This window comes from Hyperolius riggenbachi, chromosome 6 (genome assembly GCF_040937935.1).
Source record: "Hyperolius riggenbachi isolate aHypRig1 chromosome 6, aHypRig1.pri, whole genome shotgun sequence".
Taxonomy (NCBI): Eukaryota; Metazoa; Chordata; class Amphibia; order Anura; family Hyperoliidae; genus Hyperolius; species Hyperolius riggenbachi.
Window position 1 is genome coordinate 226,437,122 of NC_090651.1, and position 24,769 is coordinate 226,461,890.

Here is a 24,769-nt window from a genome sequence, read left to right on the forward strand (position 1 = left end):
TAACAGAAAGCATAAGAAGTCCCGTTTGCTGTTTGCCACAAACCATGTGGGGGACACAGCAACCATGTGGAAGAAGGTGCTCTGGCCAGATGAGACCAAAATGGAACTTTTTGGCCAAAATGCAAAACGCTATGTGTGGCAGAAAACTAACACTGCACATCACTCTGAACACACCATCCCCACTGTCAAATATGGTGTTGGCAGCATCATGCTCGGGGGGTGCATCTCTTCAGCAGGGACAGGGAAGCTGGTCAGAGTTGATGGGAAGATGGATGGAGCCAAATACAGGGCAAACTTGGAAGAAAACCTCTTGGAGACTGCAAAAGACTTGAGACTGGGGCGGAGGTTCACCTTCCAGCAGGACAATGACCCTAAACATAAAGCCAGGACAACAATGGAATGGTTTAAAACAAAACATATTTGTGTTTTAGAATGGCCCAGTCAAAGTCCAGATCTAAATCCAATCGAGAATCTGTGACCAGATCTGAAAACTGCTGTTCACAAACGCTGTCCATCTAATCTGACTGAGCTGGAGCTGTTTTGCAAAGAAGAATGGGCAAGGATTTCAGTCTCTAGATGTGCAAAGCTGGTAGAGACATACCTTAAAAGACTGGCAGCTGTAATTGCAGCAAAAGGTGGTTCTACAAATGATTGACTCAGGGGGCCGAATAATTACGCACACCCCACTTTGCAGTTATTTATTTGTAAAAAATGTTTGGAATGAGGTATGATTTTCGTTCCACTTCTCATGTGTACACCACTTTGTATTGGTCTTTCATGTGGAATTCCAATAAAATTGATGCATGTTTGTGGCAGTAATGTGACAAAATGTGGAAAACTTCAAGGGGGCCGAATACTTTTGCAACCCACTGTAACTCCTCATGTCCCCAGCTCTAAAGGACGCAGCAAGAAGCCACATAACTGAAGATGCAGTGCAGGCTGGGGCGGGAGGGAGTTCTCCTTTGCTTTTCTGCCCAGACACAGCTAGTTCAGCCTGATTGGCTGCAGCCTGTGTCACTCAAGCCTGTCCCTCTCTCATTGGCCGCCTCGCGTCTGCACTGTCCGCCCCCTCCCTGCACTCTGTCGGCATCTCCGTAACTTTATTCGGGAGCAGCGGGCATCTCCGCATCCATGGGGACCCCGGCCCCGCCACCATTTACAAAGGGACTCCCCCTGCATTATCTCTCCACCCCACAACATCCCCGCCCGCAGCACCACAGAGCCCAGCGGGGAAGAACACACGCAGCGCACACAGATTCTCCTCTGGTGCTGGAGCTGCATATATTCTTCCCTGCTAAGTGCTGTTATGCTGTGAGATGAGATGGACGCTGCAGGGCTGAGGGTAAATACAGGGGGAATCAGTACTGATATAGTAGCAGGGCTGGGGGGTTCTCATGGATGCAGGGGTGTCAGTAACATAGTGCTGGCAATTGCTGTAGGTAGGAGGGAAGGGGGGTAAGGGAGGAAATGACCTCAGCATTGGCTTCGCTGGAGGGACTAAAGATGGCCCCTGCCAGGGAACAGAATTCTCTGCATTTCCGTATTTTCGTTTTATAAAATTCACTGAAATGAAATCGTGGACAGTGCAATACATCTGTCATGTAAGTAGAGCTAGTATTTATCTACTTATATGTGTGTGTGTTTATCCTGGCATAGTATGGCTGACAGCTCCTCTTTAAGGTGGCTATACATGGTACAATTTTTCAATTAGATAATTTAGTTCGATTATGCCGTTAGATCGAATATAAAGATTTTTCCAGCATGTCCGATCATTTTTCCCGAAAAAACGGGATAATCGTTCGAATTTCTTGATCGAAAAAAAAAATATTTTCAACTTTCATTCAATTCGATCATTTAGATCGAATAAACGGGAAAATCGAACGTTTTTATTGTACCGTGTATGGCCACCATTAGGCATGGTTCACATGAGGTATTTGCATGCGTTTTCCCTGTATGCAGAATCGCACCAGATGTCACAGCCCACGTTAATCAACATGCCGGGAGAAAAAAAAATGTAATGCTTTCAGCATAATATCGGACACCTCATGTGATTTCAACTGCTTACAGTCAGCTGGCTGTAGATGGTGTGCAGGTTAAAATGCGCATTGCAAGTATTTGTCCACAAAAAAAACGCTGTAGTTTTCTGCAGACCCAAGTATGAACCCTCCCTGAAAGTCTAAATCCACCTTCAATAAGCATTCTCTATGCAGTTTGGGCCAAACACCCATCCGTACCACTCTGCTACAGAGATAGGAGGCTATCAGTCCTGAATCTTCGCACTCTCAATTAAATATGACTGTTTCAGGAGCTTCAAACACAACTCTACAACCTCTGGAGCACAGATGTAAAACAAAAGGCCCACGGGCTGAATGCGGCCCACCTTGCCATTTTATGAGGCCCTCAAGAGCTTCCAATGTGCATTACTGTAAGCAGTAAAAGAATGACATTTAGAAGAGCACACCGGTGACAGTGTTTCTGATTGAAAAAAATGTAAATTTGAAGTGGGGTGCAGCAACAACCCGTGGGACCCCTCAGCAAAAATTACCATGGAAACGAACACAATCATGTGGCTAATAACCCTCCCCCCCCAAACCAAAAAGAATATAGGAAGTGAAGGCCAGCATCTTCTCTTTGGCTACATTTCAGATTGATCCATTTCTGCCAAAATTAGCACTGGTGCAGGTAAATATTTAAACTGCTCTACTGCGCTACTGTGAAGAAGAGGGAGGAGCTAGCCCCTCATGATCATTATAATTATGCCACTTAGCTTGAGACTGTTCAATAAATGTTACATCTTAACCTCATTCGCAGTTATCCCAATTCTGGCTCGGGGTGGTAAAAACAAGCAAGGAGTGGTAACCCTGAGCGAGACTTGTGGCAGCCTCAGACAGGACTTTGCAGAGCATAGCGCACAGCAGGCGTTATAACACACCTCTCCCAGGATCAAGACACTGGCAGCCATTCTCCTTCCTGTCTTCGGAGTCTCTGCGTCCCTCGGTGAGATCGCCATTTGTCGGCATAACAACAGATGGCGATCTCACTACAGGGTTACAGCGCGACCTGGAGGATGGAGGGTGAACTGCAGCGCTGGATCCCAGGGAGGTTAGTAAGTGCTGGGGCCGCTGCACATCTCTGCAGTGTGATTTTTTTTTCCCACGGTTTTAGGGTCTAAAAGTAGGCAAAAAAAATTGCACCGCTCTTAGACCCCAAAATCTGGAAAGAATTATACCGCCAGGGGAGTTAATAAACAATGTGGCCTGCGACTTAGATTATGTTTTAGATTTTGGCCCCTTACATGATTGAGTATGAAACCCCTGCTCTAGAGTAACAGGAAAGGATTAGGCGGAGACACAGGCAACCATGAAGATCAGGAGCCAGAACAGATAAATTCTGCACAAATTCTTGTTTTTCCTGGAGGTTCCAATATTATTGCAAATAACCTTTCCATGTCAACTTGTAGTCAGGGGCATTCTTTTGAATCATTGCAACAGTTCTTTATTTGTGCATAATGTTCGAAATTTCCATCTTCTCCATTTGTGCTTAGTTGCACAAACTAGAAAACGCAAAATAAAAATGTGCCATCTTTCAGGTAAGCCTGATACATTACCTGAGCAGTTAAGAAGCGTTTCAGAGCATTGCCAGGCCTTAGATTCATCCCTTTCACCACACAGCAAACAATGTAGGGCCTAACATCTTTGACAGTAGGGGTCACGCTGACTGTGAGGGGCACTGGGTTCTCTGAAATGTGAAGAATTCTCAGCATCATCTTATTCACATCTTCCTCTTCATCATCTTTGTCTTCCGCACTGTCCTTTCTCTGTCTCTGCTGCTTCTTTTTCTTTTTGTCCTTGGCATCCTCCTTAGCCGCAGCCTCTTGTGCCACTTTCCCCTTCCCGCTTCCTCTGCCTCCCACTCTCAGATACTCCAGGATGGATTTTGTCTGGCAGCCGTTCACCATCTTCTCCAACCTTTTGTCCTTCAGTTTGTTGCCTTTAAAATTGATTTCTTTCAGTTTTGTGCAGTCGGACAACTCATAAGGAATCTCAGTGAGCTGATTGTTGGAGAGGTCCAGACTCTGAAGAAAGATTAGGGATAATAGTTAGTATATACTGTATCTTACAGATCTTAAGTATTCTGACAGCAGACCTACCACTAGGTCAAACCTTTACATGAATGGCTACAGCACGTCAGTCTAAAAATGCCCATAAAAGGTATAATATTTTCATCAGATACAATCTTTTAATGCAATATTTATCATCGAATTGTACAGAAAATAGCACAGCATTTGGTGAAAATTGATGTGAACCGATTCTTTGGTTGATTAGAACTGAAAATTCATTTGATCCGAAAGTTGGATTTTAGGATTGTATCTAAAGAGAGAAAATGCCGTAATTGACCAGATAATGGGAACTATTGAGAATGACCTTCCAATCGTAAAAAGTGCATTGAAAGATCGCAGTGTTCTCCCCAGGTTCTTTTAGCCGGGTGCTCCACCCTGCTAGTTTTGATGAGCACCCGGCTGTCATCAGCTCGCCGCCTCCTATGCTGTAAGCAGAGTTACACACAGAAGCACTGGCCCTGCATTCCCTCATATAGCCCCACCCGGCTACTTTTTCATGCCACCCAGCTGGAAAAATGTTCTGGGCAAAACACTGGATCGCATCTGATGAAAAAACTGTACGGTTAATGGGCACCTTCATACATACTGCGATTTTCTGTTAGGAGGTAGATGCTACACTTATAAAGTGCTCTTTCTTCCGTGGGACTCAAAGTGCATAGGTACCTACAAAGAATTGAAGTTACTCACTCAGTAAGCTATCCTGGTAGGCATCAATGGCATAGTAAGATATCAATGGCATGGTAGCAGTCACTTCCTGTCTGTCAGTATCACCATTGCCAACAGTACATTACAGTAGCATCTGCAAGTAAACCAGATTCATAACTTGGCCAAAAATAGCCTAATCAGGTTACTTCTTTTTCAATTACCTGTCAATACTGTACTCCAAATAATAGTATTTTATTCATACACTGCTAAAATAAGATTAACAAGTTACAACTTTTCTCTAACAGTGTTCTACTGAGGAAGTTAAGGAAAACTCAAAACATAGATATATTGATACAAAAATCAAAACATTGACTCCTTAGAAATGTAACTAAATAGTTCTGCAGAGCTCTTCTATAAAATGTAATCTCTGTGGTAAAAGAAAGAAAATGGCATATATACCGGTAATAAAAATTAGCAAGAAATGAAGAGGAAACGTCAGACAACATTCAGTGATTTAAGATCAATAAACAGTTCTTACAAGTGAAGGTGCAAAGTAGTAAAGCAAGAAGACATTCATGTACTTATTAACATGTATACAAAACATAATTTTACAAACAATGAGTGGCTTTAGGGGATGAGGATGGTGACATGTGCAAGGCCTGACGACCGTTTCACAACTTGCTTCCTCTGATACTTGGCTTCCTCTTGGGTTTCACAAATTGCTTCCTCTGATGCTTGGCTTCAAAGGAAGCAAGTTGCGAAATGGTTATCAGGCAATGGCTCACCCACCGCCATCCACATCCCCCAAAGCTACTCAGTTTGGCAAAGTATGTTTTGTATACCTGCTAATAAGCACTTGAATGTCTTCATGCTTTAGGCTGGGTTCACACATACAATATGGACAGTTCCATTCCAGTCCTGTCAGTTTGCATCAGTTTTCTCTCAGTTCCATGTCTGTCTGTTAAAAACTGATAGGACTGGAACGGAACATTTTGGCCTCGATTCATAAAAATGTGTTCGGTGCAGTAAATCAGTGCGGGGAAACTCCGCGCTCTGTATTTTAGACTTCTGGGTGGGCATTCATAAAATGTTTGTTCAGTGTTCGGTAAAATCGTCTGTTTTCAGCATTTCCGCATGTGGGAATGCTTTAGGCCCCATTCACACTTGCGTTTTGCCTTGCAAACGGACCGGATCCTGATCGGATCAGGACCTGATCCTGATCGGAACCGTACGGTTCCGATCAGGATCCGGTCCGTTTGCATCAGGCATGCATCAGGCTGCCATCAGGATCCGTGGGCAAAAAATAGCGAAATTAAATAAAAAAATGTTGGGGTCAGCAGAAGGTGCACCTGGTGCACCTGTAGAATCAGGTTCCTCCGCTGTAGGCCTCACCTCCACCTCCGACATTCTGCCAAACAGCTCCAGCACGTCTGTCACTGCTGCTCCACTCCAGACATGCTTGGCCCATGTGTCCCCATCTGAAATGGCCGCTTGGATACGCATAGGAAGTGGGGTAGAATGTCAGGTTTTTGTAGGCAGTGTGTTCTGTGCCTTCCGTTCCCCATTGGTTTCTGTGTGCCTGATGGTGCTGTCAGGCTCCGGTCAGGATGCGTAGGCCGGAGATCCGGACCCAAAAAATAGCGCATGTTGGAAAAGAGTCCGGATCCGATCCGGCTCCGGTACGTACGGAACGGACGCGTGTGAACGTCCGCATAGACATTACATTGCTATGCGGAACGTACGTTCCGTTTGTACAGTATGCGTTCCGGATCCGATCCGGAAAATCCTGATAGCGAACGCTAATGTGAACCGGGCCTTATGAATTGAGGCCTTTGTGTGTGAAACCAGCCTTACTACTTTGTACCTTCATTTGTACAAACTGTTGATTTGACATTAAAACAATAAAAAGTGCAAGATGTTTCCTCTTCATTTGTTTCCTTGATTAAGTCTGTTCTAACAGTCTAGAGCACATTACAGTGTTTATTTATGGGGTCACTCACGTGTCCTACATCTTAGTTACTATCAGCACCACCAATTGTATTTAAAGAGAACCCGAGGTGTGTTTAAAGAATGTTATCTGCATACAGAGGCTGGATCTGCCTATACAGCCCAGCCTCTGTTGCTATCCCAAACCCCCCTAAGGTCCCCCTGCACTTTGCAATCCCTCATAAATCACAGCCGTGCTGTGAGGCTGTGTTTACATCTGTAGTGTCAGTCTCAGCTGCTCCCCCGCCTCCTGCATAGCTCCGGTCCCTGCCCCCGTCCCTTCCCTCCAATCAGCAGGGAGGGAAGGGATGCAGGCGGGGACTGGAGTTCTGCAGGAGGCGGGGAGAGCAGCAGACTGACACTATAGAGATAAACACAGCCAGCTCTGACAAGCTGGTTGTCAGCAGCGTGGCTGTGATGTATGAGGGATTGCAAAGTGCAGGGGGACCTTAGGGGGGGTTGGGATAGCAACAGAGGCTGGGCTGTATAGGCAGATCCAGCCTCTGTATGCAGATAATATTCTTCAAACCCACCTCGGGTTCTCTTTAAAGCTCAAATACATGTATTACATTTAAAAAGCAAAAAGAAAGACTGGAGCAGCGTCAGACCGCTGTTTTGGACTTTCGGCATTCTTTAGGCAGCTTTTTGGGTTTTCTGGATTTTGACCACTGACAGTACTGGGGCGCAAGTCACACACCATTTCTTTATACTTGTGGGTGCTCCAATCTTCCTACATTTTTGTAAAGGGAAATTCTGCTAATGTGATGGGGCGGACAGCACCTGCTAGAAACTGCTAGGTTTCAGATAGGTTGCAGTAATAATACGCTCACACTATTCGGCCAATTAGAATGTTCTAAGTTGTAGATGCTTCTGTGACTGGAGAACTGTTCCCTATGGAATTCCACACTGGCTCACCTCAATCACAGTAGCTCCCTACCTTTATGTGTTACCATAATAAAAATAAGGCATGTATGAAGTATGGATGGTTGAAAAGGTTTCTCTTCTAAGTCCATTACACAGCAGCCAGGGTGGTATTTGGAAACATTTAGGGTGCATTCATGCCAAACGCATTGCATTTTTGTAAAGGGAAATTCTGCTAATGTGATGGGGTGGACAGCACCCCAAGATGGCGCCTGTGCGGGTCGCCTTGGTCACATGGCTCCTGGCTTTTTGTAGTTTTCATGTATTTTCAGTAGTAGTTTAGTCTTTAGTTTAGTTAGCAGATGCTTGGGACATAGAGTGCTCTTACACCAGCCAAGCCACTCACCTGGCGCAACCCGATCCAGCGCGGACCCAGCAGACCCACATTGCCACCTGCACCGGCCCTCTGCCTACGTCCCGACCGCCGCTGCTACTCTGTCTCCGCTCACAGGATCCGCTGACGAGGACTCACAGGATCCTGGCAGACGCTGGTCAGCTTCGGGTTCCTCCAGCAGCCCACCAGCTTTGGCACCTCCACCGGCTTCCGCTCCGGTTTCTCCAGAAGCCCATCAGCGTTGGCGCCTCCACCGGCTTCTCTCCTGCTCCGGGCGATGATTCAGCCTCCCAGTGTCCGCTCCGGTTCCTCCATCAGCCCATCAGCTTCTGCGCCTCCACCGGCTTCCGCTCTGGGTTCCTCCAGCAGCCCGTCAGCATCGGCGCCTCCACCGGCTTTTCTCCTGCTCCGGGCGATGATTCAGCCTCCCAGTGTCTAGCCATCAAGTACTGCTCGGCAAACACGGACCCAACAGCCTCGTGGCTCCGGGCACCGCGGATCTGAACTCCTACTCCACCAACACGTGGGGCCGGCTGCCTCCACACCAGCGCAGCACAGCCCTACATCTTCCTGCCACCGGACAGTCCTATCTCCTCTCTGCCGCTGGACATTCCACAACTTTGCTGGGGCACTCCACCTACTCCGCTGCCAGGTGATCATCACGTGGTTCCTTCAGGCCACAGGCCCCCAACGCTGCACGCGCTCTCCCCCCACGTGTCGACTGGATTGCAGCCGATCCTCCTGGCCTCCACCACTCTCTCCTCTCGGTCCTTCTGCCGGCCTCCACCGCACCTTCGGGGCCTTTCCACCACTGCTCCATCGCAGGGCCCCTAGCCCCGCTGGCACAGCCACACGATTCCAGGCCTCCACATCGCAAGCCACACCACAGCATCGAGGACCCAGCCTCCACCATTGCTGCTGGCCCATGAACGAAGGATGCTGCGACCACAGGGTGAGAACCAACTACTGCCTTGTATATCTCCCTGCTGATCTGGGGTACTGGGCCAAATGGGTGATCTGTTGTTGATACTGGGGTTGAACTGTTGTTGGGGTTGAACTGTTTTTACTGGGGCTGAACTGGGTTCTGGGGTGCATCCCTGTGCTGTATTGATACTGAACTGTGCATCTCTGTGCTATATGTGCTATATTACAACCTGAGCCCCCGCACGCCAATCCTAATCTGAGCCCCCCCTGCGTTTGCTGTATTGGGCTGAACTGCTGCTTGCTTGCTGCACCTGAGCTATCTCTTGAGGGCATGCTCTCCATGCCATATCACATAGTCCACCTCCCCGAGACATGCCACACAGAACCACCCTGTCCAGAGAGGTGCTCTTAAAATGGGACCCCCTCGCCAAGGATCCCCCCCTCGACAGGGACCCCCCTACAGACTCCCCCCTGTGGAAGGCAGTCAGCGCCCACATCACCCACCTGGTCAGGGAAACCAGATACTTCCAAAGTAAACGCTGCCATAGAGGGAGAAGGGCGGGAGCCCAGGTGAGACTCAAGAGGAAGGGCCTACGATCTCCCATCCCTGCCATCCTGCTAGGGAACGTCTGCTCACTCCCCAACAAGGTCGACGAACTGCTCCTACTACTTGGCAGTAAGCCCGCGTTAGGCAGCTGCACCCCGGTTCTCTGCTTTACAGAGACCTGGCTGAATGATGGTATTCCTGACAACTCCATTGGGGTGCCAGGCTATGACCTCCTCCGCGCAGACCGCGACCAAGCACCGTCTGGGAAGAGAAAAGGCGGAGGCATATGCTTCTACGTTAACACCACCTGGTGCTCCAAATACCACCACTCTCAGTATAATATGCTCCCCTGATGTGGAGTTTATAGCCAAAAAAATGCAGGCCTCAGTATTCCCCCAGGGAGTTCACCATAATCGTATTCTTTGGAGTCTATATCCCACCCTGACGCAAACACAAAGAATGCCCTGAGTGCACTCAGCGACAGCATCATCAAGTGGGAAACTGCCTTCCCAGGGGCCCTCTGCATCATCCTGGAAGACTTTAATAGCGCAAACCTGCGTCAGGAGATGCCCCGCTTTAAGCAACACATATCCTGCCCCACCAGGAACCGCAACACCCTGGATCATTGTTACACGACCCTTAAGAATGCGTACAAGGCCACCCACGGTGCTGCACTGGGGAACTCAGACCACAACCTAATCCACCTGATCCCCACCTACAGAAGGCACCTGGAAACTACAAAGCCCGCAATAAAGATCGTAAAAAAGTGGACAACCGAGGCTAAGACGGAGCTACAGGCCTGCTTCGATTGCACTGACTGGGCGGCCCTGGAGGCACCCTCCCTGGAGGAATGGGCAGAGAACATCACCTCCTACATCAGTTTTTGCAAGGAGATGTGCGTTCCTTCAAAATCTTCCCAAATAGCAAGCCGTGGTTCAACAGCAAGCTGCGCCACCTCCGGAAAGTCAAGGAGGAGGTGCACAAGCACGGAACCCCAGACGAGTTCAGGGATGCAAGGAACGCTCTGAATCGTGACTTGCAGGTTGCAAAGAGGGCCTACTCTGACAAGCTGGGCCACTTCCTCCAGTCAAACAACCCACGCGAGGTGCGGAAAGGCCTCAGAGCAGCTACGAACTTCAAACCACCCCCCCAGCATGCGACCCCCAGCACCTCACTGGCCGAGGAACTAAATAAGTTTTACTGTCGGTTTGAACACCATCCCAAGCAGCTGGCTAACCCGGCACCCTCGACAAAGCCCTCCCCGCAGGTCAAGGCTGACCTAGTGCAAATAGAGGTCCAGGAAGCAGATGTACTCCGTCACCTCCGCAGACTCAATGCCAGAAAAGCAGCCGGCCCAGACGGCGTGTCACCAACTTGCCTGAGAACCTGTGCGGACCAGCTGGCTCCCACGCTCACCTCCCTTTTTACTAGGTCCCTGGCGGAAGGCAGTGTCCCCTCCTGTCTCAAAAGGGCCACAATCATACCGGTCCCAAAAAAGCCAGGCAACACAGAGCTCAACAACTTCCGACCTGTGGCCCTCACCCCCATAGTCATGAAGATCCTCAAAAGTCTAGTCCTTGCCCACCTGAAGCCAGGGCTGTGGAGTCGGAGTTGGAGTCAGAGCAATTTTGGGCACCCTGAGTTGAAGTCGAAGTCGTTTATTTCATAAACTAAGGAGTCGGGAGTCGGATGATTTTTGTACAAAATCCACAGCACTGTTAAAGGGGAACTTCAGCCTAAACAAACATACTGTCATTAAGTTATATTAGTTATGTTAATTAGAATAGATAGATAATATAATTTTTTTAGCAAGAAAAGTGATCCCTCAGCTCTACCGCAAAGTAATAGATATACCAGGGAGTCAACCAGTCCACACCTGGATCCCTCTTAGGTGTGTGACATTCACAGCAGCAAAGACAGAATGACTGGGTCTCCACCTGGATTTGTGCAAAAATGCTGGTTTATTGTACCATAGTAATAGAAAAAACACACAACGTTTCGGCCAGTGGCCTTTATCAAGTGTTACATTGATAAAGGCCGCTGGCCGAAACAACGTGTGTTTTTTCTATTACTATGGTACAATAAACCAGCATTTTTGCACAAATCCAGGTGGAGACCCAGTCATTCTGTCTTTGCTAATATAATTTTTTACCCACCCTGGTTTAAAAGAACAGGCAAACGTTTGTGATTCATGGGGGCTGCCATCTTTGTCATGGGGACAGCCATCTTTTTGGTTGAAAGGAGGTGACAAGGAGCAGGAGACAGTTCCAACTGTCCTGTGTCCTGATAACCCCTCCCAGCAGCACACGCTAGGCTTCAAATGTCATATTCAAAATGTAAAAAAAAAAAAAAAAAAAAAAAAAATTTGCACCAAAACAGCAGAACGAGAGCAACAACATCAGAAATCCCATCATGCTTTGCACAGCATCAGGGGAAAAAAGCCTGGGCAGTTTTCTTCTGTGCAGCTAAAAATGAGGCTTGGATAAGAGAAACAAAGTTCTGATGCTGTGAAACTGTTAAAGAAACACCAGGCCTTTTCAGTGCTGCTGAGTCGATTTTTAGTCCGGAGGTTCACTTTAAGTATTAGACTAAGGAGTTGGAGTCGAGGAGTCAGGGCCATTTTGGGTACCCGGAGTCGGAGTTTCATAAACTGAGGAGTCAGAGTTGGAAGATTTTTGTACCGACTCCACAGCCCTGCCTGAAGCGCCTCACCAGCCCCCTCCTCGATCCACATCAGTTCGCATACAGGGCCAACAGGTCCATGGACGAAGCCATCAACATCAGTCTGGTGTACATCATGGAACACCTTGAAAGACCAAACTCCTACGTTAGGATCCTTTTTTTGGACTTCAGCTCGGCATTCAATACAATCTGCCCAAATATATTGATCGACAACCTGGCACATCTTGGAGTCGACCCCACACTCTGCGCGTGGGTAAAGGACTTCCTCTCGAATAGGACGCAGCAGGTGAAGCTTGGCAACTGCTTCACCAGTGTGAGCACTACCAACACAGGTGCTCCGCAGGGGTGTGTTCTGTCACCTCTCCTGTTCTCATTGTACACCTACAACTGTACCTCCTCCGTGGACTCTGTAAAGGTCATTAAATTTGCGGACGATACCACTATCATTGGGCTCATAGGTGAGGCAGGGGAACACGATTATCGCAGCGAGACTGAGAGAATCTGCAGATTGTGCGAGGACAACAAGCTTGTCCTAAATGCAGCCAAAACAGTGGAATTGATCTTGGACTTCAGGAGACCCCCCCCCCCACAACAACCAATCTTTATCAACGAGAGTGAAGTGTCCAGGGTCCCTAGCGTTAGGTTCCTGGGTACAACCCTAACGAGCGACCTAAGGTGGGCGCAGAACACCACCAAAATCCAGAAGAAGGCTCAACAGAGACTATTCTTCCTGCGCCAATTGAAAACATTTGGTATGCCTCAGAAGCTGCTGTCCAGCTTCCACACTGCCACTATTGAAGCTACCCTTTGCTCCACCATTATCGTGTGGTATGCAAGAGCAACTGCCAGTGACAAGTATAAGCTTCAAAGAGTTATCAACTCAGCGGAAAGGATCATTGGCTCTCCTCTGCCACCGCTAGACCTCCTCTACACCACCAGAATGAAAACAAGGGCTAACAGGATCTCCCATGACCCATCCCACCCAGGCTGCCGGTTCTTTAAGCTCCTCCCATCGGGCCGACGCTACAGGACCACCCACCCTAGGACTAACAGGCGTAGGGACACCTTTTTTCCCCCAAGCAACCCTCCTGCTGAACTCCTGCCTCTCGTCGGCACGCCAGTCGCTCAGGTCAACTTAGCCAATTAGCCTGGTCAAGGCACACTGGCTATTACCCTGGTGCTCCTCTTGGCAGAGCTGTACTCAAGGTGTGGACTCTTTCAATTAACTTACCTATCCATGAGCAGCACAATATCCAAACACGGAGGATTTCTGCTCATGAGCAAACCGCATATTGTACTGCATAGACCGTTAAAAATGTGTAGGCACTGCCTGTCTCATTGTAGTTTTGCCTGTCTTGCTTGTATTATTGCTATTATCTATGACTTTCTCGCTTGTTATGTTTATGTTACTGTCTATTGCCTGTTGCCATTGCCATGTGAACCACAACCAATTCCGGGTTCGACCTCGGTCGCACTTGGCGAAATAAAGATTCTGATCAAGCAATACTTCTACATGTAAACACACAGTCCACACACTTGTACGGGTATTTTCACATCTCTTTGTAATACTAACAATGTCCACAACATTACTTTCAACTTGATGGTACACAGATTATGATCCAGAATGCTGGGAAATCTATGTCCAAGGTTAGGTTGTATGGGACTTTTTTTGGTACTTATCCGTTAGCCGGGTGCATCCGGCCAGTGGCGCTAATTACTATTCCCCCTCCAGGCCGCCATGGATAGTAGGGAAAGATGTAACTCTGGTGGAGTTTTGTTGCCACCTAGAGGATGCGCCCGGCTAACGGATAAGTACCCTTTTTTTTTTTTATATAGAACAATTTTGGTGCTAGTCTAGAGGTGACCAAGCTGGAAACTTCATAGGGAAAATACGCTTAGGTGATTGGGTGGACAGCACTCTACAACCTTTAGGTTTCAGATAAGTTGTAATAATAACTCTGCCCACACTATTCGGCCAAATAAAGTGCTTCAAGTTGTAGAGGGTGCTGTGATAGGAGAACCTTTCCCTTTGAGGTGTCCTGCTGGGCTACCTCAAGCAGACTAGCGTCCAATGTTTTCTCAGTTCCTTTTCACCAACTGCAGAGTTTTCACTCACTTCCTAAGCTTTGGACCGCCATTGCTTTGAAAAGAACATTTATGGAAAGAGTTTCCTACTACAGTACTCAGAATGGGAATAACATGTTTTTTGGAATTTGAGTTTCAGGGCAGAAGCCGTGTTTCAGTCACTAACACATGTCAGGAGGTCAGTGATTACCTTGAGCCCTGACAGCAGTGCTATCTCTCCCGGAAGCTGCTGGATGAGGTTGTCTGATGCAGATATGGTGGCCAACAGGGGGAGCTGTGCGCTCAGCAGCTCTGTCCGTATGGCTGTAAGCTTATTCCTGGAGAGGTTTAGGGTGGCCAGCTTGGTGCAGCGCTCCAGCCCTGATGGCAGCTCCTGTATGTGGTTCTGGCTGGCATTCAGCGTGCAGAGATCGGTCAGAGCGCCCACCTCAGGCGGCAGCGCCTCCAGCTCGTTGCCTGACACATCCAGGACTCGCAGGCTCCGCAGCTGGGCCAGGCTACCCGGCAGGATCCTTAGCCGGTTTCGGCACAAGATGAGGCTCTGCAGATGGCTTAGGCGGCCCAGCTCATCCGGGACATCTCGCAGCTCCCCGCAGCCGCTCACCTCCAGATAATTGAGCAGGGAGAGAGAGAAGATCTCCGGTGGAAGCCGCCCGTCTGCCTGCCGGATCCGCTCATCCACCCCCTGCAGCACCAGCTCCCGGCGCTTCTCCCTCTCCGCCCGCTCTATCTCCGGCCACTGCGCCGCCATGTTGGGAGAGGACCACACACACGTGCATACCCGGAACCGGCCGCAACCAATCAAACCGCCAGCTGACGCTTTCACTTCCCATCCCTGGAGCGGTGTCTCTACTAGAGCTAGCTCCACAGCGCCCCCTAGTGGAGCCCGCAGGCACTGTAGTTTAAAATGAAGCGAGTTCATTATTTTTCATTTTAAGTTTTTGATATTATTATTGATTTATAAAGCGCCAACATATTTCGTGGCGCTGTACAAAGTAGCAAAACAAAATATGGGGTACATAGTGATACAGACAATGATATACATCAAATATGGACACTGGCACAAAATACAGAACTGGTGATTACAATGACCAATGTAACATTATACATAAAATGTATAACAGAATGCAAGCTATGAAATGAATAGCGAATTCAGCCAATTAGTGTCTATTTGGCACAGGGAAACTGGAATATTGGAAGAAGGCAAAGCAATAGTAGTATTGTGAGATGAAATGTGTGTGGAAAAATATGTGATTAGATGGGAGCTAGTTTGGTTGAGGTTACCCATCAGGAAACCTCATAGGGAAACTGATGCTACTCACTATTTCTAGTGGAAAAGTCTGTAAATACCCGAAACACCTATCTGAGGACTCTATCATGGAGGGCGATAGACTGTAGACTGTACAATTTACAGCTGCGCTGCAGCGATGGAGGTTGATCTAGCCAAGTGAAGGCGAAGGTCACTTGGAAGTTGTTGCTACCAATTTGTACAGGTTTCCCAACGTTTCCTGATAGCCTACAACCTCACTGTATGCATAAAAGTAGTGTTGGAACACACTGTGGCTCTATACTTTCATGAGCATTATTTGAATAATATTGTCATAGAGAATTGTGTGTTGCTATTAAAATGGCAAGAAATAAGTAAAAAAAAACAATTAACCCTTCGCACACTCGCATGCAAATGTTCAAACAAATGCATGCACAGATTCACTCAACCAAGCACCACTGTTATCCCTACAGCTAAGTTAAAAGCCAGGGTCTTAGTTCACAGAAGAATGCATTCTCTTGCTTAGTCACCTACACTGCGCAGAAGTACCCAGGTAAACGTAGGTGTCCTAACTCTGGCCCTGTAACATGCAGGGCTGGATTTAGGCAATGGCCTAGGGCACCATAGCAGCAGGCTAAACTGGTGCAGCATTTGCAAGCTTGCAAATGGTGCAATGCAGGGAGATCAGACGAGCACCTTACCATACTCTGCTGCTAGCCGCCTGTGCTGCAGCCCCCTTGCTCCCTGTGCACGTTTGCATTGTGGCTGGCGGCAATGGACTTGGGCAGCATTGGAGAAGAGGAAGCTTCTGCACTGGAGACGGGTGGAGAAATGAGTGACACTGATGGCTGTTGTTGCGTTGTGAAGGTGAGCTAACTACCTATACTGAAAGGAGGGGTGGAAAAAGGAGGGGTTAGGAGTCATCTGGCTACCTATACTGGAGGGAAAGGGGGAGGGGTCATCTGGCTTCCTATACTGGAGGGAAGGGGGAGGGGTCATCTCGCTACCTATACTGAAGGGGGGCGACTGGTGACAGTGGCCGTGGGCGATAAAGAGTACAAATCTGACCCTTTGCATAGTGCAGACATGCAAACATCCATTGCATCAAACCTATCTAGGGATTAGGAGCACACACCCTGACGTCCTCTCCCGGGACAGAAGCGCATCATACCAATCACACAAGGGAGCTATCGTAAAATATCCATGCGCACCATGCTCATACACCAGCATAAGCTGTTTGCATGCTGACAAAAAACACATACAGGGAAAGGAGGTAGTGTGCTGAATTAAAACCCTGGCCACAGGGGTCAGTAACAAGAAAAAATACACATATATCAAGCCACATCACCTCTAGTTAGGACATTAACCTCCTTGGCGGTTATCCCGAGCTAGGGTTGGGGCAGAAAACCGCAGCTAAGAGCGGTGATCTCAACCTCTGCCCGGGGTAGCTGCCGGAGGCTGAATGCAGAGCAATGCGCGCAGCGGGAGCGTTTCTACATACCTCCCGGGGATCCTGACGTCGGCTGGCATTCTTCTTCCTCTCCTCCGGGGCTCTGCTTCCTGCTGGTGAGATCGCCGGCTGTCGTCATGACAACAGCCGGCAATTTCACTTTATAGTTGCAGCGCCACCCGGAGGATGGAGGCCTAACTGCAGCGCCGGAGCCAGGGAGGTGAGTGATTGCTGAGGCTGTGCAGCTCTCCCTGGCAGCATGATTTTTTCCAGGTTTTAGGGTCTGAAAGGGTGCAAGAAAATTGCACCGCTTTTAGACCCTAAAATCCGGAAAGAATCAGAACGCCAAGGAGGTTAAATAAGTTATGAAGGAAAGGGAGGTGCTGAAGGGGGTGTGGCCAGAAAATTAGCAAAAAAAACAATTAACCCTTCACACACTCGCATGCAAATGTTCAAACAAATGCATTCACAGATTCACTCATCCAGGCACCACTGTTATCCCTACAGCAAGTGTGCGAATAAATAGGTAAGCAATGTAATGAGATGAGATGCAAGAAATGTCATTTAGTACTCTCCATCATAAAAAGGCCCTCAGACTGGGGGAACCACTGTTATGGACTGGTGAATGATACTTCTGACAACATCTGTTCATTATGCAGGATTTTGTATGCCATTGAGTAGGCTTAGGACCTGTACACACTGACTACATTTTAATAATCACGTGTTTTTTTCAATTGCAAAACCTTTTTAAAAATAATGAAAATTGTGATGAACTTTACAATGTGGTGCAATGCGATTTTAGAAAGCAACAGCTGCAGTGCTTATTGAGCACTATATACCGTATTTGAAAAATTGCATACAAAAACGCTTAAAAGTTAATAGTTAAATTAATTAATTTAATAGTTAAAAAAAAAGTATACAAAAACGTAGAAACCACTCAACATGTTTATCCCACATGGGCTTTGTCAGGGTGAAACATGTTGAGTGGGTTCTGTTTTCACTGCATATATATTGAGCACACTATGTCTTTTGGTCTCTCAGCAGCTTTGTCTATTACAGACACACAGTAAAGGAGTGCACTGACAGAATGGGTGTTTGTGGCAATTTATAAGTCGTATTGTTCTCAGGGGTGGGAAGGGATCAGCAAAGACCCTCTTCAGTTTTCATAGCAGGCTACCAGAGTGCTTTTTCAGAGCACAAATGGATATAGACTACCAATATATGTTATTGCTTACAGTTTGTTTACATGTTTTTAACATTTCAATAAAAGTTATGTTTTAGGAGGAAACTGTGCTTCTTAGGGAAACAAGTAGGCTCAATTCTGCAGGGCATCGTGTTGCAATCAGAATGCTTTGGGGCATCCAAGAATGAGCACCAAGCACTAGCAATGATCCTGAGGAGTTGGTTTCAGAATCATGTTGCCACCATTGCATAGCCTGCTAAATGTTGGCAGTAGGCGGGTGTGATTGCATCTGCTCTGACATTGAGGTGAAGTATTATGGACAATCGCCTTATGTTGAGCAAGGTAGCAAAAATGCCACTTATCTTAGAAAAACATGAAGGTCAGACTAAAATTCTGCAGGAAGAACAATGAATGAAAGGAAAAGACTGGTGCAAAGTTATTTTCTCTGAATACACACACATATATATATATATATATATATATATATATATATATATATATATATATATATATCAGTTATATCATCATGACAGAGAGAGCCTCAGGTATGTGCCCTGCGGTTTTTGGATCAACGGCACAAAGACATTTTCAGTATCGATTGTTTTTTATGGCCCAGGCAGAACCAGAACTGTATGATGATCCACAAAGGGCTTATTCCAGGATCTTCTACTCCTCTTCAAGACTATTTACACACAGAGTTGGTGCATTGAATTAGGATATGACCATTTCCTGTTTTCAGTGGAACCTTCTTAGGGGGAATAAATGGGGTGGGAAAGAGGAAGGAATAGGAGGAAACATCACAGAAAATTTGACTAGCTGAAAATCTAATTTTTAAATGAATGATGACTGGGGTGTGGTGAAGGGTGTAACAAGAAGAGGAACAGACAACGCATAGAAGTATGTGGATCCAGCATGGTCTCTGTGCTTACCTTAGATAGCTTTGCCTCAGGTCAGGTTTGTTTTAAGATGCGGATAAGGTCTTTTACACTATCAAGATCAAAGTAGAAATTGGATTTATTTAAATGACAGGACCAGAGACAATTGAATAGATAGGATAAGACTAGGAGCAACTGCTGTGATCTTGGATTACTTTTGGTTCTGAGGGCCAGTTCACACTTGATGTGGAAATGGACAAATTTTGTCCGCTTTACAGAACGCAGGGACAGGCATGTAAATGGATCCAATGTTAGGTAAATGATCCTTTTAAACTTGCCCGTTTGAATGTATCTACTTGATCTGTTCCAAAAATATACAATCCAACCTCCACAATTTTTCCAGACATGGCAGACCTTACGGACGCCAATAGAATCAATGAAAGCCTATATAAACAGACAGTGGGCTCCTTTCACAATGCAGTACCACATTTGGTAATGCAGAAAACAGCTGATTTTACAGCACAATTTGTAAAATGCTAATTCAATAAAGCTGTTACCACATTCAAAAGTAAAATTACAGGCAGGTGAGGTAAATTACCAACTCGTGCAGGAATTACCTCAATAAATGTCAATTCACAAGGATTAAAACATTCGTTAAAGCAAGTCAAATTGTTTGGTATTTCACACCAGCTCTGTCCTGTCGGTAACTAGCAATCAGATGTAGCAGACAGCCAATAGGAAGAGCAACAAAGTCCTGCTTCTCACCACATTTGATCCGATGCATTAGTGGGCAGTATATCAGGAAAAAAAAGTGCTGGAGAAAGAGACCTTCAAAATGGCTTTTCTGTATCCCTTTAGATGTGCAGAAGAGAGCCCTCTAGTAAGCATGAATGCACATCTGAAGGGTGTCTCTTTACTGCTGCAGTAAAGCTACGTAGACACTTGGCTGAGACAAAGGAAGTTCCTGCAATGCCACCTTCTTCCTCTCTCCACAGAGCAGTACACACTGCAGCTGGGAGCAGAACAACATGTCTGTACAATGATAGTTTTCGAACTGCCATCCAAAAGCATCTCTAAGACCCCAAATTCACTGCAGCAGAATCACAGCCTATTGAAATATTTAGGCTGCTTCCAAACCGCATGTGGCGGGGGGGGGGAAATTGCATTTTTCTGTACAAGGCATCATAATCGCCATAGCCGTGCATGTGCTATAGACTTGCCAGCTATAGCAATTCGGATGCGAAGTCCCATCAGAACGAATGCCGCGTCCATTTCAGAAACAGACATGGCACTCTATGGTGCATAAACACATCCAATTTTGATTGGCCAATGTTAGCAATTCCTCGTGACATGAGGGCCATCAGATTTTGATGGCTATATATTGGCTGATCAAAATTGTAAGTATGTATACACCTTGAAGGTCATTGTGGGCGACAGTTATGTGTAGTTAGCTTAAAGTGAAACCATAACCAAGAACTGAACTTTATCCCCATCAGTAGCTGATACCCTCTCTCCCATGAGAAAGCTTTTCTTTTTCACAAACGGATCATCAGGGGCTCTGTATGGTTGATATTGTGGTGAAACCCCTCCCACAGTGTGATGTCAGGACCATGGTTCTGACATCACACTGTGGGAGCCTTGTTGCATTGTGGGAAATAACAGCTGTTTCCAACTGTCAAAAAAGCAAAGCAGTATCTCCTTCCACAGGCATGACCTGCCAGCAGTAAAAATGTCACCATGTGATACATGTCAGAATGTAAATCAGGGAGAGGAGATGGGCTAGTCCAAAACCTGTCGGTAATGTCAGATTTCTACTACTTACTGTAAGTGACATCAACATAGGAGAAAAGTCATTTATGGGTAATTTTACTCTGGAAGAAACGTACTTCTTATCTGTATACATTTACATGTATTTTAAATTTTAAGATGTTGGCGACCGTGGTCCTTTAAGGCTAGGTTCACAGTGGGACATTGCATTGTGATGCAACGTTAAAGTTGCAGCACAGCATTACAATGCAACACAAAAAATAAAAGTAACACTCATTAACGCTGCGTTACCGTTGCATAGAGTAGGTACAGGAAAGCATACAGGCAATGAAAAGTATGCTTTCATGTACCTGGTAATGTGTGCGTTTAGAGGTAACGCCCTGCAAGCAGTGAGTTACCACAACGCTACATGTTATAACAATGCAACACTAATGTCACACTGTAAACGGCCTATAGGATTAGCATTGCAGTGCGGTAAGCTGTGTTATTAGACTTTATAACGCAGCTCTGCAACGTCCTACTGTGAACCTAGCCTCAGGAAGTTTATAGCGTTATAAGACTTTGTGACTGATACTTGGACTCTGCTATTCCCTATGAAGCTCTAGGAAAATTGTTACTTCAGTATGCCCAGATAGATCAATATGTGGAGCTCTAAATGGTTATCTCCTTTTCAGTTGTGATAGTTGATATTCTCTTTAAAATATTTCATAATAATAAAAACATTGTTTAGTGTTATTATAATAAACATGTAAAAGGAAAAGAAACATTTGAAAGCAGTTTATCACCCTTCACAAGCCATTTCACAGAAAAATAAATCGTTGTGGAGTATAATTACACAATGCAGGCGGCAGCCTCCAAATTGCAGCCTGTGAATTAGCAGCATTCAGATTCTGCTTGAGAAGTTTTGCAGTCGCTGGCTCTGTGGTTTGCAAATACACAGCATTTAAGTGATCATTTTTATCTATGGATTTTTATACATAGCATTTAGGTCATGGGCTTTGTTTGATGAGGTTTTTTGGGCCTCTTGGAAATAACAGTCTTGCAGTCGCCGTACTAAAATGGGATGAGATAATTCTCACTACAGGATACAAATATTAAAGGAAGGGCTATATAAACTGTTATTTAGTCACATTGCTGCTTTCTTTATGTGAAAGTGAAGTACAACTTCTGGGAAGAGGCAACCCCTGCGCTGTTTGTTTTCATAAACATAAACCGATACTTTGAATTTTAAAACTTTTATCAACTGAGTGTAAAAAACAAAACACATTTGTAGAGTAAATCATGAGTATGCTAATGAGCTAAAACCCATCACAATTCTACTCCTACCATGTTCATAAATACGTTTTCTCACTTACTAAAGTCATAGGCTTTAATTCACAAAGCATTACCGCATGCTGATTATACTGAACATTTAGTGAAATGTCAGTTCATTGAGGGCCCTTTCACACAGGCTGTGTGTTCCATTTTGTTTTTGAAAAGGATTGCAAGTAAATTAAGGTTACAGTTGGAAAAGGAATGCATTCATACTGCATGCGTTTCTAAAAAGGCAATCGTAGTTCTGCTGCATTTTTCCTGCGTTTCAATTGAGGGCAACAAAATGAAAAAAGCATGAAATGCAAAATGTGTTTGAAGAACAAATATCAAACAAAACTGTTTTTTTGGTAAACCACACATCCCTATAGAGCTTTTAGCCAGCAACACTAAAATACTTTTGAGAGGTCTCTCAGCACAGCCTGTGTGACAAAAAGCTTTGTTTACCAGCTGTTTTGTAACAATCTTGTGTCGGCATCGGGGGAGGAGGAGGCAGAGCTGAACTGTAACCTGGCTGTAAGCTGCTTACTGTACACTGCATGGCAGAGAGCGACACACAGACAGGAACACAAAGCTTCAGCTGATGATTATTTCCACACATTAACATTTGAAGCTATATGACTAAAAGTCATTTTCTTCATATAAAACATAAAAAGATGTAAAAATAACCCTTTGTATTGCTATTTGCTAGTAATTACTGGAAATATATGTGGCATTTAGAATTTTAGTTAAAGGGGCACTATGGTGAAAAATTGTAAAATGTAAAATATGTGCAAACATAAACAAATAAAAAGTATGTTTTTTCCAGAGTAAAATGAGCCATAAATTACTTTGCTGTCACTTACAGTAGGTAGTAGAAATCTGATAGAAGTGACAGGTCTTGGGCTAGTCCATCTCTTCATAGGGGATTCTCAGGAAGGCTTTTATTCTTTATAAAGTTATTCCCTAAAAAGGGGTCTACATGAAAAGGGCGCCGGTAAAAAAGGGCGCCTGGTGGAGCCCATATACCGTATATACTCGCAAGCAAGCCGAATTTTTGACCCCCCAAAAGTGGGCCAAAAGTTGGGGGGTCGGCTTGCTTGCGAGTCATGGGTGGATAGGTGCTGTCCCTCCCCGCTCCCCCCGCGGCTGCCGCTGCTATTACCTTAAGCGGCGCCGCTTCCTCTATCCCCGTCCTCCTCCGGTAAGTAACTCATTCACAGCAGCGCGCCCCCCGCTGCTGTGATGACGCAGGAAACCATAGAGAGCGGTTCCCATAGTAACGGCATCGCCGCTACAGGAAGCCGCTCTCTATGGTTTCCTCGTCATCACAGCAGCGAGAGGCGCGCTGCTGTGAATGAGTTACCGGAGGAGGACGGGGATAGAGGAAGCGGCGCCGCCTGAGGTAATAGCAGCAGCGGCAGCCGCGGGGGAGCGGGGAGGGACAGCACCTACCCACCCACCCATACTGGGGCACTATGCTAGCTATATGGGGCACTATGCTAGCTATATGGGGCACTATACTAGCTATAATGGGGCACTATACTAGCTATAATGGGGCACTATACTAGCTATAATGGGGCACTATACTAGCTATAATGGGGCACTATACTAGCTATAATGGGGCACTATACTAGCTAAACTGGGGCACTTTACTAGCTATACTGAGCACTATACTAGCTATACTGAGCACTATACTGGCTATACTGAGCACTATACTGGCTATACTGAGCACTATACTGGCTATACTGAGCACTATACTGGCTATACTGAGCACTATACTGGCTATACTGAGCACTATACTAGCTATAATGAGCACTATACTAGCTATACTGAGCACTATACTAGCTATACTGAGCACTATACTAGCTATACTGAGCACTATACTAGCTATACTGGGGCATTTTACTAGCTATACTGAGCACTACCTACCTATACTGGGCACTATACTAGCTATACTGGGACATACTGGGGGGATCACGCGGCCAGCGTTTCCTACCCCCGGCTTACATGAGGGTCAATCATTTTTTCCCTTTTTTTGGGGTAAAAGTGGGGGGGTCGGCTTACATGCGGGTCGGCTTGCTTGCGAGTATATACGGTATATACCAACTTCGGCTACAAAAAAGGCGCCTGGTGTAGCCCATATAAAGTTCGGCTACAAAAAAGACGCTTGGTGTAGCCCATATAAAAACTTGGGCTACAAAAAAAACAAGGCGCCTGGTGTAGCCCATATAAAAACTTCGGCTACAAAAAAACTCCGGGATGTGTTAATTACTATTCCCCCTCCAGGTCGCCATGGATAGTGGGGGAATGAAATAATTCGGCTTCCAGCGCTTGTAGCCCATATACAAACTTCGGCTAGAAAAAAACTCCGGGATGTGTTAATTACTATTCCCCCTCCAGGCCGCCATGGATAGTGGGGGAATGAAATAATTCAGCTTACAGTGCTTGTAGCCCATATAAAAACTTCGGCTACAAAAAAAAAGTAAATAATATGGGCTACAGAGGGGCACCTTACTGTAGCCGAAAAAAATATGGGCTACAAAGGGGAGCCCGCTTGTAGCCGAAAACCTTGTAGCCGAAAAAAATATGGGCTACAAAGGGGAGCCCACTTGTAGCCTATATCAAAACTCGGGCGCCCTTTTCTACACCTTGTAGCCCATATTTCCAGAAATAACATTGATGTCTATGGC

At 46.1% G+C, this 24,769-nt stretch overlaps 1 protein-coding gene across 1 annotated transcript in view; it reads right to left on the reverse strand.

Annotated features, from left to right (window-relative positions):
- LRRC47 (leucine rich repeat containing 47) overlaps positions 1-15,060 on the reverse strand; it is a 47,595-nt gene extending 32,535 nt beyond the window's left edge. Inside the window, exons 1-2 of the mRNA XM_068240487.1 lie at positions 14,435-15,060; positions 3,608-4,075 (exon numbers count right to left, since the gene is read on the reverse strand). Coding sequence (XP_068096588.1) covers positions 3,608-4,075; positions 14,435-14,995 — 1,029 coding nt within the window. The 5' untranslated portion in view covers positions 14,996-15,060. The remainder of the gene's footprint in view (positions 1-3,607; positions 4,076-14,434) is intronic.
- Between the last annotated feature and the right edge of the window lie 9,709 nt (positions 15,061-24,769).